The 18765-nt window shown below is 36.5% G+C and overlaps 3 protein-coding genes across 4 annotated transcripts in view; 1 reads left to right on the top strand and 2 right to left on the bottom strand.

Annotated features, from left to right (window-relative positions):
• LOC105166852 (leucine-rich repeat receptor-like protein CLAVATA2) lies at positions 106-2441 on the bottom strand. 2 transcript variants are annotated; one of them, XM_020695423.1, is made up of 2 exons: positions 1431-2441; positions 106-1331 (listed from the first exon to the last, which is right to left on the bottom strand). In XM_020695423.1, exons 1-2 carry the CDS (start codon positions 2368-2370, stop codon positions 154-156), a joined length of 2118 nt encoding a protein of 705 aa, XP_020551082.1. In that variant the 5' UTR covers positions 2371-2441; the 3' UTR covers positions 106-153. The 2 variants fall into 2 exon arrangements, with proteins under 2 accessions (XP_020551082.1, XP_020551081.1); XM_020695422.1 differs by having other exon boundaries at positions 106-2441.
• On the top strand, positions 3988-5453 carry LOC105166853. The gene is made up of 2 exons (XM_011086347.2): positions 3988-4421; positions 5023-5453. The coding sequence occupies exons 1-2, from the start codon at positions 4197-4199 to the stop codon at positions 5089-5091; spliced, it is 294 nt and encodes a 97-aa protein (XP_011084649.1). The 5' UTR covers positions 3988-4196; the 3' UTR covers positions 5092-5453.
• The window catches only part of LOC105166855 (zinc finger CCCH domain-containing protein ZFN-like), a gene marked incomplete in the record, with an annotated part of 10798 nt that continues 933 nt past the window's right edge, over positions 8901-18765 (bottom strand). Inside the window, 6 exon segments of the mRNA XM_020695540.1 lie at positions 8901-9566; positions 11377-11691; positions 13071-13343; positions 14158-14277; positions 16634-16696; positions 16909-17063. Of these exon segments, the coding sequence (XP_020551199.1) occupies positions 9285-9566; positions 11377-11691; positions 13071-13343; positions 14158-14277; positions 16634-16696; positions 16909-17063 (1208 nt within the window).

Raw genomic sequence — 18765 nt, forward strand, 5'->3', positions numbered from 1 at the left:
ACTAACCATCTGCAAGTGCTGGATAATTGTGGTATCACTTCCCTGGTGAAAATTAGCTCATGCAATTAATACATGAAAGTTTAAGGGCCAGGAAACAAGCTAATATATCCATAAAAGTGTGGTAATAATCTATCAGTAGCATGAATAACGCCATTAGCTGGTTCGTTTTGTCTGCAAAATGTAGTTTCTGGTCTGAGCAGAACAACAGAGAGCAACAACACCTGCATAAAAACTAACAAAAGCACTAACACAAAAAACCCAAATCGAAATTACTCCATTCTCATTTTCATATTTGAATGACCGTCCCGGCACAGCTGGAAGGCCTTGCCCCTTGCACCCATCATTTGAGGATTCCAAGCACAAGTTCGGATTGCCAGCAAATGCCCCAGGAAATTTCCAGTACCCTTGCCTTGTAGGGATAATCCCAGAAAGACAGTTGTATGATAGATTCAAGAGTGTCAAGTTTCCAAGACTGGAAATGTTTTCTTGGATGGGACCTGAGAAAGAATTATGTGACAAGTCCAGGACCTTCAAACTCCACATCTTCCCCAATCCTACTGGAATTTGACCATCAAGAAAATTATAGGACAAGTTTAAGTATTGCAGGCCTTGCAATGCGAAAAGTCCTGCTGGAATTTCCCCCTGCAGCAAATTATCAGAGATATCGATTCCGATTATCGTGGAAAGGTTGTAGTTGAAGACCAATTCAGTTTTATCAGCAATTGTTACAGAAACTTGTACATCCGGATCAGTAAATGAAATTGATGGCTGACCGAAATCTGCTCCACCACTGAACCCATGGTTAAAATTCGAACTAATGTTGAAGTTACCGTCTGGTATGTTGCCAGAAAACTTGTTGCCAGAAAGATCCATTGTTTGGATGGCTTCAAATGTGAATAGCCAACTAGGGAAAGCTCCATTGAAGTTGTTATGAGAAAGGGAGAGGAACTTGAGTTTAGACCATTTGGCTACTGCATCATTTAAAGAGCCTGATAGATTATTAAAACTCAAATCTACAACTTCCAACGACTTGCATCCTGCCAAGGTGAGAGGTATCTCCCCAGATATTAGATTGTTGCCAAGAGCCAATAGTTTCAAACTATCCAATGCATCAAGTTCCGGTGGGATTTCACCAGAAAGATTGTTGTTGTTCAGCTTCAATGCTAGTAACTGAAAACATCCAACAATATCCAAAGGAATTGAGCCAGATAATTTGTTGTGTGACAAATCAATTACTTGAAGATAGGTCAAGTTGCCAATCCTCTCTGGTATCTCACCCGTAAGAAGATTATGGGAGAGAAACAGAGCCTGCAAGTTCTTCAACTCTGTAACTGTTGGGGGAATATCACCAATGAACTGGTTATTAGATAGATCAAAGAGCAAAAGGCCAGACTTTTCAGGTGTCTCAACGATATTTCTTGGAAGATTACCTGACAAGGCATTGAAACTCAAGTCCAGAACCACCAACTTCTCTGAGAAAACTAATCTTGGGGAAATCCCATACTGGAGTTCATTGGATGACAAGTTCAGCTGTGTCAATCCGTGACAACTAGAAATGCAAGCCGGTATTCCTCCCATAATTGAATTATTCGCTAAATTGAGCACCGAGAGGGATTGAGAGGACGACAGGAAACAGGGCAAAGTACCCGAAAACAAATTGGACTCCAGGTTAATATACACCAAAGCTTGGTGAAAATCAGCAAGACTCCCAATCAAATAATTCTGGGATAAATCCAGGTACCGCAACGACATTGCATAATACAGGCTAGCAGGCATCTCACCTCGAAATGCATTGAACGCCAGATTAAGTTTTTCAAGTTTCAAAGAGAAATTTCCAACCCAAACTGGAATTTCACCAGCAAACGCATTATGGCTAAGATCAAGCTCAGTTAACTGGCTGAGCATTACAAGCGGTTGAGGGAAAGCACCAGCAAACATATTGTAGCTAAGATCCAACGTTTTAAGAATTGAAAAGAGCCCAAAACAAAAGGGAAGTGAACCACGGAAAGCATTGCGAGATAAAATGAGGGTTTCAAGAAAAGTGAGGTTGCAGAGAGAGGGATGAAGTGGGCCAGACAAATTGAGGGCAGTGAGGTTGAGGGAGGTGAGTCGGCCGGTCGAGGTGGAGATGGCGAGACCCGTCCAGTTACCAGCAGTTGCAACATCCCAGGTTGCCAGGCAGTGGAAGGGGTCTTGGAGATGAGACTTGAACTCCAAAAGTGCAGCCCTGTCTGCTGGGTGGAGACCAACACCCCCCTCATCCCCACTAACTCCGTAATCCACTAGGAACAACAAAGAGAACAGCAGCAGGAAAGAGCAGGGCGGCGGAAGTTGAAGTAAATTACAGAATTTTGTGGGCTTCAGTTTCATGGACAAAAATAAGAACACACAGTAACAGGATATGATGAGATTAGGGAAGAAAGAAAGAAAGAATGAGCACCTGCAGAAACTTCAAACTTGAGCTGAAAAGGAAGCAACTACGGATATGATTCTGCCGGCGGCGTTAGAGACTAAAGAGAGAATATATATATATGTACGTACATATACACACACACATTACCACCACTTTTCGTGAGGAAGCAAACATTCTTTCTAGTTTGTCGACACAAAGTGGAGGGAGTGGGAGTGGGAGTGGGGGATGAGGAGGAGAAAAAATCAATAATCAAATGCAAATGGAATGGAATATATGAGGGGAGGGCAAAAGTAAACCTAGGGAACCGTGTGCTAAAGCTAAAGTGAAACTCCATTCCCCTTCCCACTCTTATTTTCTTTCTTCTTCTCCACCTTTGTTTTTTGGTTAGGTGGCAATTACCAATTCAATTTTTTTGGAATAATTATACTGTCGTTTAATGAAGTTTGGTTTAATTATATGTAAATTTTGTGTAGTTTAAAATTTTATATTTATTATTTTTAACTTTTATTTTTATTTTATAAATAGATTCTTTTTCTTAGTCAAAATTCACTAAATTTATTGATATTAATAATAATTTGAATAAATCGATATTTGCCCTCAATTAATTTATTATTAACTCAACAATTCTTTTTTAATCATACTATCCTTATACATTTTCACACGATAATGCATGAGAATAAGATTTGAACCTCTAGTAAATGATGTGGTCAACGATTATCTAAAGGGGTTGTTAATTCAATTTTATACTAATCTTAATTTTGTTTTATAATACTTTTATTTTTTAGTAAAACTATATTTTTTGAAACTATTAACATTTAACTACGTCCCATTAATTTCCTATTAATATTTGATTGAATCAAACTATAGTTTAAAAGTGAGAACGCATACAAATAGTGTTACATTAGTGTATAACTCCAAAGTACAAACGAAAATACATGACCTGTGAAATGCATTGGGTTAGGATACTTAAAATCAAAATAAGAGGATGTTTGGCTAAGCTTATACGCTCGTCAACACGTTTTATAAGATGTTTGAGAGTTAATAAATTCTTGAAAATTGTTTGGCAAATTTCTTTTTGAAAAATGCATAAACTCATAAAATAAGATACTTTGAATTTTGAAAGGAAAAAAAAAGTTAACTTCACTCAACTTTTTTTTTTTAAAACATCTTATAAACTATTTAATCTTAAAATTCAATAAATAAAACACATTTGTAATTTTGTTGGTATTTCGCTTTTACCTTTCATATATAACGTTTTTCTCTCCTCAAAGCAAAATTATGTTTTAATATAATTTTAAATTCTAATAGTTTGATAGTTTTTTGGTAATTTTTATAATATGAAGATTTTATTACGCCAAATACTCTAACATCTTATTTATTCAAATATTGAAAATTTTATTCTTATAACAAAATTAAACAGCTTTAATCTTTTAAAACACGTTACAAGATGTAGTAATTTGTAAGAGATTTTAGATGAATTTAGCCCAACACCATCTAAATGAACTAATTTAGGGATAAAGTTGGATGGTGTTTGGCCATATGAATATGTCGAATATGAATGTAGGTGGGTGAAATCAATTTGACAAATCCTAGGGCTTGATAATTCAAACCCCAACCGAGTGGAGATGACCAAGACTAAAGATTACTCTTCCCCAAAATTAGAAGAAAACCCACAATGTTTTATTTCAATTAGCATCCCTTGCTTCTCTCAAATCCATATAATACGCAACACATCATCATATTCCTGATTCCCCCTCCTCATCAACATCACTCCAGAGAATAAATGGCAAAGAGAACGGCTGCGCCAGGAATGATTGGGTTTGATGGCGTTCGCCGAAGAAGGGAAGATTCCTCATCATCATCACAACCACCATCATCATCCTCATCGCCATCATCGTCCTTGTTGACTCGGATGGTCGACTCGATTTTCGCCTTTGTCCGCTTTGCCGAATTCGAGATCCTTTTCGCCCTCTTTTTCATCGTCGCTTTTCTCATCTTCAAAGATCTGGTGAGATTTCGACTCTTACGAAATTATTATTATTTTTTCCTTTGCAAGCTGATCAAGCATATATACACGTATGATATTGTGATGGGATGAATGTTGGATGCTACCTCAATGTTATGATAATGTCTTTGAGGTTGTTGAAGGATTATCATTTGATCCTCAGTTACTAGGAACTATGCTGTCTTCTGCTTTTTCTGTACTAATGTTATCCAATTAGAGATCTTCCATGGCATTGCTTCAGCCGTTCCCCGCTGTTGTTTGGTTTCGGAGTTGCCATAAATTAGTAATAATGCTTGATCACGATAAGTTTTTGCAGCAAAGATGGAAATCAGATTTAATGGTATGATTTTTTATTTTAGGTGGATAGTTTTTCAGTTTCTTTGAGAGTTGAAGATTGCCTTTTTCCATCTATATTGAGTGGCGCCACACTCTTATCGCATTGCATTGTTGTTGATTGTGTTTCTCGTTCAATTGGATCTCATGGACATGATCTGAAGTTAATGTTTGCCATTTGAATTCTAGCTGACTTGCGTGCTCTTTTATTTCATCTGATCTCTAGCTTCAGCTCAAGAATTTATGTAACTATGTCTTAAATGTTGAGCAGACCTCAAGACCTGAATATAACGATATCCTTGTGAAGAAACCTGGTGGAAACGACTGGTGGCCTTACTAGACCAAAAGAGCATCCGCAGAGAGCTGCTTCCGTCTATGCTAGTTCTAGCTGCAGTCCCTTGCAAGCCGTGATGTGTAATTGATTTGTTACTTTCCTTTTCCCTGTACATTAGCATCATTTTCCTGACATGAGTTATGGATGATGAAATAGACTCAATTAGAGCACAAGAGAGAGTATATCTTCACGCTTTTAGAATTGTTGCATATAAAAAGCATTCTCCTTGCCTTGAACATTGGTGGCAGTGGAAAATTATTTGGGGGGAAATTGTAACTATAGATTGAGTTGATCTTCCGACTTGTTTTCTAGTCTTAGACCTACTCGACCGAGATAAACATGGATTTGCTGGTGTTTATATTTGGCCATCTGTGCTTCACAGTTCATGCATTCTCTCTTACATTGTTTTTGCAATTTCCTCACTCCTTTATTGCATTTTCTCTTTCTTTCATATGGTGTGTGGGCTTGTTGAACTCATTTCTTATGACTGGCGGATCGCATCTGTGTTACATGTTCAACAATTAAGAGCGGGTCTCAGGACGCCTAAACAGACAAGAAACATCTGCTAGACCAACACGTCTTTTGGGGTTAAATTACAATATCTGTTCTTCATTTGCATTGGCCTGAATTTGGTGAAGCTAATGAAAAAGTTTGGGCTATGTTTGGGAGGAAAATGTATTTCTCACTTAAAATCAGGATGCAAATTTTCGTTTTTTCCTTTCCCTCAAACTATAAGGTCCAAGTCTAGTCTAAAATACAAACAACTGTCGCTTATTTATTTGCATGTGCGCATCTTTTTGTTAGACAACACACAGTAGTAAGTTGAAAAGTCAGATTCGATGTTTGATATGAGAATGCCAAAAAGGCATTAACATTTCTACACAAAACTAAGTTTAGCTTCCAATTGGGACAGGAGACATAAACCGTCTAACCGTTGAATATTGATGAATGAATGAATTCTTGCTCGGCCATGATGCTTCCTACACCAGAAAGAAAAGACAATAAGACACTTTGAGCTAGAGGACCACTTGGTTTAGTAGAATACATACTGTACCATTACTTAATCGATTCCTTGCTTTGAAGTAATACTCTAACATGTAACAAGCTTAAACTTAATCATGCTCAGCAACTTCAACATGTCCTGCTAGCAAATGTCAATAATTGATGCTTCCATATCCATGCCGACCATGAAATCACAACTCAGAAGATAATCATCATGCAGCAGCTGTTGTGATGTTCAAGTATCTTATAAAGGTCAAGAAACTTTGGTCCAAATGCAACAATAGATGAAACCTAGACTTATTTCTCATAATTTTTGGAACAACATGCAAACAGCAGTATACACACATCCCACCTAAGTTCCAACTGAATTACTGAAACTTGAAATAATATAGAGATCACAATGAATGGAACATTGTCAAAGTACTTGAACATAGTCCCCAAGGACTCATGGATATAGAGCGGAAACCACCAAGTGGGTATATTTGGAGGAAGTCAGTTGTTTTCAGAAGAATATGCATGATGTACCTGAAACTCACTGAATTAGTGGCGAGCAGTGCATGAAGGTGCTAAAAGCAGAGTTATTGCATAGCAGCAGAAAACATGATGCTGCAAGACAAATCCATGCTTTCCAACCTCTTCCTACTGTGTTGTTTCCGTATTTTTCACTTCCCAATTCATATGGGTAGGTTTCCAAACGGTGAACACCCATAGACTTGAAGATAGAATTAAGAATGAGGGCCTGGACTTCTGTTACCCAATAAACACCAAATGGAAGTAAGCCAGAAATATGCAGTTACAAGCACACAATCCTGATTTCCCCATACTAGGAAACCTGATAAATTGCTTGAAATGCTCATAGCCAGTTATGAACTAGAATTTTCTTGTTCGGGAGAACATATCAAATATCACATTCATAACTAATTGGTAAAGTACATAAAACATCATATACAATTCATTGATAAAAAAGTAAAATAGCATCAATGCAATTAAAGTGCCCAGAACATTAAAAAAAACCATCAAGACAGACCAATCAAAATTTCAATCTCAACTCCAAGCATAAGGGATGTGAAACTCAAAAAGGCAAAAATTCTGGAAACACCAATCAACATAAATTCTTATGTAGAAAATGAGAAACAAAAGGCATAGATGCAGATGAAGTTAACTAATAAATTGGACAAAATAGCAATTACCAATAATGCCCAATAAAAATTTCAAAGTTGGCGTTGTTGGCGTAATAATAGCAAATAACTATATATTAGGCCTCTCAATTATGACATATTCTCTCTTTTTTTCAATAAAGGCCGAGGTCTTACAGCCTCGTTCGCTAACTTTCGATGAAGTTTCTGCTCATAGAATATAGAGAGGCGGACGTGCCTTGTTCTTTCTCTGAGGCCCTACTTCTATTCCTTACTATTTCCTACCATAATGAGACACTGCAACTGACAGATGTTTCTTGGGACAGAAGCACCTTCAATGTTTGGTAACCCCTGAAGATGCAGGTAAACAACAAGGAGGATGGAACATAGAGGTAGAATTATAGTGAGGCATTTATAATGAAAGAACTAGGACAATTGTAATCTCCCAACAAAAGCTATGTTAATAAGAACAAATTTACCAATTTCCATTTACTCGTCAAAGTTCAGTAACTCTAGCTAAATAGGAAGGCGGGAACGCAATTTTCTTCTTTTCTTTGAATTGAAAATTTCCTACAACCCTTTTTCTTTTTTTTGGCACAATTACCTTTGTATCTGACTAAATTAGCAACTGTAAATGGGATAAGAACTTATTTGTCTCCGTTTTTGTAGAATACCTACCAGTATCTCTCTAGAACAATTAATTAATGCGCTGGATAGGTGATGCCTGCCTTTTCATTGACCTTTTCTGTATTCTGACTGATATCTGCCATCATCCAGATATCAACAAAATTTCCCTTTCCGTAGCCAAAACTTATTCGCAGATTCAATGGTGGAAGCAAGCCGAGTTCAACTAAACAGTGCTCCCTACAGAATTGAGATGGTTATGAGCTTGAAGAGTTCAAAGAAAAATTAAGAGAACTAAAAACCATACAAAGAATTACCAGAAGTTATCCCTGAGTTACGCTTTGGCATGCCCAATCTAACATATTTTAAACCTTTGATTCTGCACTATTCAATCTTTACATATATCATATTGGTTGTATTACACACTTAGACACTCATCTTCTTGTGGGTGGAAAACGATATAGCATTTCTTCATCAACTTCAGACTCCCCTGGTTTTACCTAAAGGACAGTCAAATTCTCATAGAACTTCATCGCGACTTAATAAATGGCTTACAACTCATCCTGTACATAATTTTAAGAGCATATTGATAAGGAATTAATACATATTGTTGTAGACACAGTGCAGATCTTTAAGAACACTGTAATCCAATATCTGCTTCAAGATTAAATTGGAAGCACAGGTTCAAAATCTAGCTATTGACTCACAGCACTACTCCAAACTATAATATTCTACATCTAGAACCAGCACAAGAACCTAAACTGTAAACATAAAGCTCTATCCAGGTTGCTAACAATTACTTTCTTAACAGCACAATTTATTCGTTATAGAAAAATGAGAAATCCAACAAGGCCAAAAGTACAGTCCATGAAGAAGCTATCTCCAGGTTCTTAACAGCAAAACTAAAGCAGCAAATAATTAGTGATGAGATAATATCACTTACCATGTAATAATGATTGTTTAGGCAGTGCTCATAATTTGTGATCATCCTGATAATGACCATGATAACAAAGCTAATGACCTTAATCTAGGCAAGTATGGAATTAATCATAATAATCAGAAATAGGTGTTTCGATGAGAAATAATCCTGGTGTGTTTTTCAGAAGACCAACTCTGACCCAGATGAACCTTGCTGTGAAAATGAATTTTCAGAAAGATTGTCAAAGTGATACAATGATGTCATAAAGATGGCAGACAGAAAATACGAGACATTCTGACTTTGACAAAAGTGATAATATTTGCAGATTCATACAACACAGCAATTTTAAAGAAGTCAATCTAGTCAACTGAACGGCATCTTCAGTAGAGCAGATTGACTTGGAAATGAATTCTGTACATCTCCAGCCACAGAAATCAATTTACACAATGCTGTCATTTATTTATCTTCCAAAAGAGCGGAAAAGGCAATAACTTAATTGTGTTTGGCAGAATATTTTATCACTCTGAGTCAATGTTATTATCACCGGAGGGTTTCTGTCTTGTCTCCGACAAAGAGAGCCGTCTGTTGTTTGTGGAGCCTGCTTCCACAAGTCTATCTGGAGAGAAACTTAATGCAACAGTTCCTGATGATGATGCCAAAAAACGACGAATAGCTGGGGAGTCAGTTGATGATGATGCACCAGCATTGTATCCAAAAACAGTCATTGGGTGGTCAAACTTGCAGCTTGGGCCAAATTTGCAAATTCCATATCGGGAGTAGAATACACATAGAGGCTCCCCCTAAAATCAACAAATAACCAAGAAAATAGGTGACAAAGAACTGCTTGATCATTTATAAATAGTCAAACAGGTAAGACACCAAAATGAATAAGGAAATTACAGGTCTGTTTCTTCTCACTCAATTTCTTTCTTTATACCTATTTCTAACAGGATTTTGCGGGGTTTTCTTCTTCATTCAAGTTCGTTTCCTTCACATTTATTTATCTACCTTTTCTCTCCTGACCATTTCTTCTGAGTTTGTCTTTGCAAGGCCATGAAATGCATGAAATTTCTAATAGTATATAAAATTACAAATGTACTTCTGAATCATCAATATATAAGATGCTTCCATGTGCAATCAAGTTTATTTTTGTCACTAGTTTTGCTATTCGTTTCTGCTAATTTGCTATTAATGCTATCTACATAATAGTCCGCCGTACACAGTCCAATCTAAGGTTTTATTGTCCAGTCAGAGGTTTCTTTAAGAAGAACCAACACGCTCTTTTCAATGCATTTTCTGTATCTTAATTCATGTTGTTCTTCTTTACCCACAATCCAAAAAAAAAAAAATAGACCTTTATAACCTCTTTACCGGGTCAAACATGGATCCATGTAATCAGAAAGCAACTGGAGAGAGAGCGAGAGCGAGAGCTAGAGGGAGGGAGGGGGGAGAGAAAGACAGAGAGAGAGAGATGGAGCATAAACTATGAGCCCAATAAAAGTATGACAAATATTTGGACTTAAATATGTCATGAAACAGAAATCAAGCAACCTAAGAAACTTCAAGTGATGTAACTATATGTTCTAGGGTGATACTTCATCAGATATCCTGGTAGAGAGAAAAGAGAAGGGCCATCTTCATTCAAAAGAAAGCCACCAAATAACCCAGCAAAACGAAAAGTAGCATAGGAAATTAAAATGTAGCATATTTATTGTTGAAACAATATTAAGAAGTTCCGAGGTTTATCACATGAAAACGTCGAATTTAGTAGGTCAGTTTCCACAAATTTTATCAATCAACAATACGGGCATGTTTAGAATCAATTAAAAGATCCAGAACAGGACAATGATTTTAGAATCATATAAGAGATCTACTTGCCTTTTATTCTCTACAAGAGATCATAGTTTAGCACCACACAATTTTAAGTGAGTAAAACCACTGAAAACTAATGCTTATTGTCTAACAAAATAATTTGGGTTTAACACATCATGGCTAAAGGAAGGTTCCTACAGAAGAAACAACATCGTGTTTTAAGATCTACTAGTTGATCTGAAGTGAAGGGAAGACAGAACCAGCTACAACTTGCTGATTGATCAAGACATCAGATAAGAAAATAAGCTGCTTTAAATGTGTCAGATGAAATGAATAGCTTCTTAAGCCATGACTTTTACGGCGCGTGTCATCCATTTTCACATTTATTCGAGATCCTATTGAGGGCAAAAGATCCTGCATCGACCTATGTGTTTTATCACTATCTTGTACTTATGGACTATCATGCTTGATTCCACTTCTTTTCTACTCCTTCAACCCTCTACCTCAAGTATAAAACAACAAATTATAGCAAGATCTTACTGTGAATTTCAGGAGCCCGTCAGAGGACAGCTAAAGCGAACACTGTGAGAAGCAAAACAACCTATGGAAACTAAACTTATATTGATTAGCAATCCTTCAAAAACAATGCATAGAACCTGACTACAAGAATAGATGAATAACAGAATATGAAAGGCAGGGATTCCATGATTGTTTATTTAACCCAGGAACACCGCAAGGAAAAACCACATAGAAATGTCAGATAAAAATATCTCAGAAGAAAGACCTGACATGGCTTACCGGGCGTAAAGGAAGTCCAATTGGACTCAAGATACAATCAGGAACAGGGATAAGTCTTTCTCTAGGATGGTGAAATTTACATACTGCACCAAATTTGCAGTCCCCAGTCTTCATATAGAACTGGCATTCGGGTTGACCTGGTCTCTCAGGAAATACATTGTCCCTCTGAAATGCATAATACCCCATGGGTAGAGAACCAGAATGAAATTGTGTTCCTGCATCTCCAGTTTCATTCTGGAGTGACCCGCCATCTTTCTGGCTGTTCCCTGCTGCAGGGTGTTGGTTTTCAGAAGATAAAACTGAACCTAGCTGCCCCTGGAAAAGAAACCACTGCCTAAGCAAATACGGAATTTATATGTCATGCTTTTACTAGGTTTCAGATGCAAAACAAATAAAATTTTCTCAATGTGTGGAGATCAGACTCAGTAAAGAATAAAAAGGAAAATATGTGCGAGCAAGTGTGGTGGGAGCTAGAAAAGAGATATAGTTGAGGAAGAAAGCACATGTCACTAATATGATCATCTTTTTACCAGAATTCCCCATCAAATGACATTCATTTGATCTAGAAAAACAGAGCTCTTTCTGATACAACTTTATACTCCTATAGAGAGGGAATGATGCATCAGATATACTGTCAACTTAAATTACACGCTTCTTGGAGAAAAACTTGCCTGCTTAAAAACATATTCTCAGCAGCACTCAGACACTAGAGAGAGATAGAGAGATCTAATGCGAAGTCCATCTTTAACAGTACAATTTAATCAGAGAAGCAACTTGTACATGGATATATCTTGATGACACAGACAAAGTATGATATAAGCTTTATGGGGCAATTAACTGCCCATACAATAGAAGAAAGGGGCACTGAAGATGCTCCAGTGCAATGCACTAAGAGAGAAGCAAAGCTACACCTAACAGATCAATTAACAAGCTGAATGCAAAACACTAAAACTTCACATGGTATAGGCCTTAATATCCTAGTGGTAGTGCTCAACCATTTCTAAACTAAGTCCATATCACAAAAAAAGGAAAAAAATGCTGAAAGTATTTTTTCATATAAAATCAATTAAATAATATGTCAGAGAATGATATGGAGAAAGAAAAGAGATGATAGAAAATTTAAATAAATGTGAGAAGAACAAAATATAATAAGATAGAGAAGAGAGAAGGTGTACAATGTCTTTAAGATGAGAGCGTAGGGGAGAACATGCTAGAGAGAAAAGACAAGGTTAAGAGAGAAATATAACTACCTGCCAGACTAAACCTATTCACCCCTCTCCAATTCTAATAGTGTAAATTTTTCAAACAAAGATTATCTGAAGTTCCATACTGCAGAAAATTCCTTCATGGTTATATCTTTTATATTTCATTCTGTCTATTGGCATGTTTTACTCCAAATCTCCAAGCTAACTTTACAGGAAATGAGCTCACACCTGACTCCAGATGCTTCCTTCATGCTTCTCTTTACATTTTTTCAATTAGTTCTTCCATGTGATGGGATAACATATGAGGCTGGGTTGGTGATATGCATTCAGATCTCCACTTACAATCAGGCAGAAACGCATTCTTCAAAAAAGGCGCTAAGAATGGAACAAAAGATAGAGAGTCGCAGGGGAAAGAACAATCCCACAACAAACTCAAGAAAAATGAAGAAGCGAAAAGCATAATGAAAAATAAGTTGACAATAAGATTACACTGTATGTGTTCCATCCTGGGACAGATACCACACCCTGCGGCATAACAAGTGGTGCATAACTTGAAGGGCTTTGCCACCGTGGACTGGGGATGAAGGAAGCTCTTGACAACGGAAATGACAGCTGACCGGCTGTTGGAGAATGAATAGGAGGATATACAGCAGAACCACGTACAGAGACCATCATATTAGATGGCTGAGGATGGTGGAATTTACAAGTGCTCCCAAATTTGCACTGTCCATTTCTCATATAATATGCACATTCTATCTCATTCTGCATCCAGTCATAGAAAAACAAGTCAGAACACCTAAATCACTAGATTGAAAAATTGACATTTTTCAGAGAACTCGCTCTCTGTAATCTAAATCAAATGTCAAAAGACCTAGCTATTCTAAGAACTGATAGTCTCATCAAGAAAATCCTCTAGAGAAGGAAGAAGGTATTTTCCAAGTTCTTCACATGGTACCAACAAAAACATCATCCTTTTCTGTTGTACTTAGTCATGGCAACAGAGTAACCAGCTTATACATCTGCTCCTATGTCATGCTTCATGAATTGGAGTATGCATCACTGCCAAAGTGTCTCTAATCTCATTCAAATTGCTTTCTTTCTCATGCCTTAGACTAGTCCACCATTTTTAACTGAACTAACTCATATTCCAGTTCACGAGAGTTAAGACACATTTCTTTTACCATTGTCAAGGTCCCTATAAGTATTTCTCTAGATAGAATTACGAAATTTATGAGAAGCTAATGCCCATGAACATCAATCAACTACCAACAATTAAGATTACACACCTAGTATATGCAATATTATCTAATATCAATCTAGTGAAGTTGGGCAAATATGAAATGGAAGATATACAAACTCCAAAGCTAATATCCATGAACATCCCTCAATTACCAGTAATTGACATTCAACACCTAGTAAATGGAATATCACCCTATATAACCTGACGCAGTTGAAATAAATCATGATTTAGAAGACATGTATGCAAATTGCAACTGTGTCATAAGTTGATCACATTTAAAACTGACTATGAGAACAAATTGGAAAATATGACTAAGAGGAAAGTAAATATGCTAACCGGACGAAGTGGATAACCCAAAACATTTAAAGCAACTCTTCCAGCAATTCCAGCTTTGTCTCTTGGATGATGAAATTTGCAAGTGGCTCCAAATTTGCAGGTCCCCGTTTTTAAGTAATACTAGAGAAGAGTTCAAAATATTCAAATGAACATACTAATAAGTAATTTGAATATATGCAAACACTCAAATTTTACTTCAAGAATCTTTACAACACTTTGCGGGATAAAGATACAGATTGAGCACCCCAAAGCATACATAAAACAAGAAGTGAAGGCATACAACTCTTTTAGCTCCTCAGAAGACATGCATCAACTATATATGAAGTTTATCAGATAAGTATTGAGTAACTCAGAGAAAGCCAAAATTTAACAGAATAAGAAGGTAACAACTAACAACAAACATGTGACATGGTTTTTTCAGTTGTTCTTTACACGAGTCATCCTTCAATTTCCAAATTCATCTGATTTGTATCTGCCAAATGTTACATGGTGCATTTCCTTAAAATATCAGAAATCAAAAACAAAAATTTACATTCACACTGTATGAGAAATTCCAGGTATTTTTGTCAAAAGAGCTTACTCACACTTCAAGTTATTGGAGACTATCAGTGCATCTTGAATTTCAAGGTTGAGAGCAATGATTATGGAAGGAACTGTCATTTCTGTCATTGAACAGCCACGTGAACTGGAATATAGTTTCAAGCAAGATTTGTCATCATAGTTCTTTCATATTGTCCTAGAATCACCCAAAAATGAAGGACCAGTTTGAAGTTTTCTTACTGTTTCCTTCAATAACTGGCTTTCATGATGAGTTTTGACCTATTCTTTTTTCCCAATAAATGACAGTAATAATATGGTTTCATAGGGTGACACCAGCTATTATGATTCCACAAGCTGAGAGGTTGTGCAAGGAAGGTATAATACTGGTCTTTTAGGTTATAAGCAGTCAGAATTATAAATCATAAATTCAGTTATTAAGATGTAAATCAGGTGAATAACATGAAATGAGAAACACAGCATAGAATCAGGATTGGCAAATCAGTATTTGACATATATCGTATCTCACAAAGAAATGCCTAACAGCAAATAGAAGCGTCAAATTAAGCAATAACATGTAAGAAGACAAGCTTTCAGTAACAGGACAGGTCAAATGGAGCAATAGCTTTGTAAGCAGACAAACTTTCAGGCTCCAAATTGATTTAACATGTATGCAGCATCAAGAACGAGAATGAAAATTTAAAGCTCAAAGTTTCATGATTATACGGGTTACAGAAAGAACTTAATGCTCAACCTCAAAAAATCTCATCTGATCAAAAGATGCTCCACAAACTAAAGAATTGTCTTTGTTTCCTAATAAGGAAGTCCTTTTACCAAAGTGTCTCAAAATGTTCACTATGACGGTAGCCAGGAAAAAAATGCATGTTGATAGGCTGAAGCAATTACTAGAGCCTTATACTTGTTAGATAGCATCAATAACATAATAATGTGGGGGATTATTCAAAAATCAGAAGTTCAAGGATTTTCTCAGAGGATAATTAATATCTTATGTCATAGTTCATTAAATATTTGAACGATATGTATATTACCATTTCCATGTGATGTATCTCAATGCTGTCCACCAGTTCTTGATGTTATGACTATAATGCATTTCACGGTTATTTTGAGGTCTATGCAAATATCTTCTCATCTTCCTTTCAACTTTTCTTGAAGTTCATCAAAGATTTTCCAGTAAGGATTTCTGGGTAACATATGTTACCAACATACTTACAGATTTTGAGCAATGCAGAAAAAGTTTCGTAGGGGTAGTAATTATAGAAGTAACATAAAATTCATGTGTAGAACATTCTGAAACAAACAGAGCACTTTGTAGAAATTAGGAAAACAAACCAAAAGAATATAAAAAGAAAGTAATACCAGCTTTCTAGAATCTAAGAAAGAAAACTAAAGATGAGACATGATTATTAGAAAACTATAGACCTTGAACTCCAGAGACAAGAAATGTTTCATGAACTTAATTTACCAAGTTCCATTAATGTACTCATAAACCATGCATTAAAAAACAGGATGATGTGTTTTAATTGACATCTAGAGGTCTGTCCCTCACTCAAAAGTACTGTAAAGGTGAGTCTTAAATGCAAAAGGTTCCCTCAACCCATGTGAATGCACTATTTAGAAAGCTCACCCTGATTGCTGAATTTTCAACCTCAAGATACATCTAGAGTGAGACAAGGAGTTTCAGGTCCCAAGAAGAAAGAAGCAACTATGACTACTGTCTCCAACATTATTTCCCAAAATGACATATCCTACTAACATTCAGAATTTTGATATGAATCTCATTTTGTAAACCTATGAGGAAAAAGGAATATGCATGAAGAAATGAATTCAGACGCAAAACGCATAAATAACAAGTTTAACTGAATCATCAAAATGGTTAGTCAAGATAGTATATGGCTCGAAAATGGACAATAGGCCATACCTGACATTCAGATTGTCCTATTCTTTCTGGATACTCGCCTTTCATCCTTGCTGTGGCAATAGCCTGCAGTTGGGAGTGGAGAGAGTTTACTGGAGCATGGTGCACAAAAAGAAATTAAATCATGTGTAAAAGACAGTCTGACAGAGCATATTTACTTCGAAAAGTATTTCGGTCGAGTCTAATGTAGCTTTTGGCTCTAATTTTGACTTCACGCTACTTGAGTAACACATGGAATTAAATACTCAGCAATTCAAACTGATATCATCACACCATACCAGTTTCCTATTTGGAGGGTGGTTAAATCGGCATGTAGACCCGAATCTGCATAGACCTGTTCGAATGTAGTATGAACAATCTGGTTCGCCTTCACGCACAGGATAAGGTCCAGAATCTATTTGTTCCCTTGTCGTATTCATTTGCCATAAAGCATCTGAAAATATTAGTTATAATTAGCTTGAATCAGTCCCTTCATATACAGCAAATGTAAAGAAGTGTGTCCAACTCGGGAATCTCAACCCGGAACTTTAGCACCATGTTCTCGATAAAACCAAAAGCTTTACAAAATTGATGAGGCCACTTTTGTGACTTTGGAGTAACACAATCTCGTTGGGAAGGAACATGAACTCAGATTTCAAATCATATGCATTAGGATGATATATTAGGAGTCCTCTGTCTACTTCCAGTTTCACTTACATTTCTAACATCCTCAAATAAATTCTCCAACTACATGATAAAAAAACGGCAAAGAAAGATTAAGATACTAAAAGCTATCAATTTCCAGAAAGAGGTAAAATAGGGTAAAATTGCAGGGATGCAATTAACTAAGCTTCTAACCGTTTCCATGGAAATTGTAGCTATTTAAATTTGGGGGAGGATAACAAATTAAGAAGACTCACATTCCAAATTGATATTGTAAAGCCTTTAAGCATGTGAAAATAAGTTAAAGATCTGTAGTTCCAATCTTAAAAGTCAAGATAGTGCATGCAATCAATTCAAAGCCACAATCGTCCAAAGAAAAGAGAAATATAAAAGTGAGAAGGGTTTAGAATTTCGAACTCAATAGCACAGTACTACTTGTATGTGATCAATTAACGGGCAAAGATATATGTAAACTTTAACTAAAAAGCCATGAGTAACATGCAGACATCGAGAACAATAAGATAGTGATGAACGGAAATCAAACTTGATTATGCAGAAAATGCGGCAAAAAACTTGCCTGGGGTATCACACAATTACTTAACTACCACAATTGTTTTATGCCCTCAATGCCGAATACATTTGCCACAAACCATCTAAATATCAGCTATGTCAGTTAGGAAACCTAACACTTTTATTGACTACCACCGGTTCATACTTAATGGAAACCACCGCTAACCAAATTTTTTCATGCACCTACTGGGTTTGGCATTTAGCTCGAAATAAATCAAGCTGACGTCTTTCGTACCAGCTCACAAGCCGTTTTCGACTTGGACAAAGTCTTAATTAACTAATCGGTATGGACCTTCACCTTCCACTTCTCAACTACCACAAGCTCCTTAGAACAAAAGATATCAAAGGGGCTGTTGGCTTATGCACTAGACACTAATAGATATTGAGACCCTCACTCCAGTTCCACTAGCATATTTGAACTAAAATGGCGAAGTAATCAAAGAGATTTACCGCCTCAAGAGAACACCAGACAAATAATGGCTATATCAGTTTGCACCAGCTTGGAAGTCAAAATAGAACTGGGAAGACTTACAGAATTTGCAAATGACCCTTCCAATACCCTCTCGTTAAAGCCTCAAGTTATAGGTGCAAACAATTGGAAAGGATCAGGAACCAAACTATAAATAAAGAAAACGCAACACTGATCACGTAGAAGAAGACAAAATATAAAGAAAAAGATAAAGACAAGAGGAAGAACCTGGAACAAGGATGGCCGTACTACTTACATTTGATCAAATTAACAGTTACAGAAACACATAAAATCTAATCGGAAATACGAATAAAACCACTACGCAGATCATGCATACATCAACGACTGATAAGAAAATAAAGTCAATGGCGACGAACAACAGGATCACGCACGCCCAAACCCCGCGCTCAAACCGCGACAACAATCAAGGGCAATCAACGTACATAGAAAAAGG

This window comes from Sesamum indicum, linkage group LG7, assembly GCF_000512975.1.
Source record: "Sesamum indicum cultivar Zhongzhi No. 13 linkage group LG7, S_indicum_v1.0, whole genome shotgun sequence".
In the NCBI taxonomy this organism is placed as follows: domain Eukaryota; kingdom Viridiplantae; phylum Streptophyta; class Magnoliopsida; order Lamiales; family Pedaliaceae; genus Sesamum; species Sesamum indicum.

Coding starts and splice junctions, on each gene's coding strand:
- LOC105166852 (XM_020695422.1), bottom strand. CDS start 2,370: ATGAAACTGAAGCCCACAAAATTCTGTAATTTACTTCAACTTCCGCCG.
- LOC105166853 (XM_011086347.2), top strand. CDS start 4,197: ATGGCAAAGAGAACGGCTGCGCCAGGAATGATTGGGTTTGATGGCGTT. Junction 4,422..5,022: donor TTCTCATCTTCAAAGATCTG/GTGAGATTTCGA, acceptor AATGTTGAGCAG/ACCTCAAGACCTGAATATAA.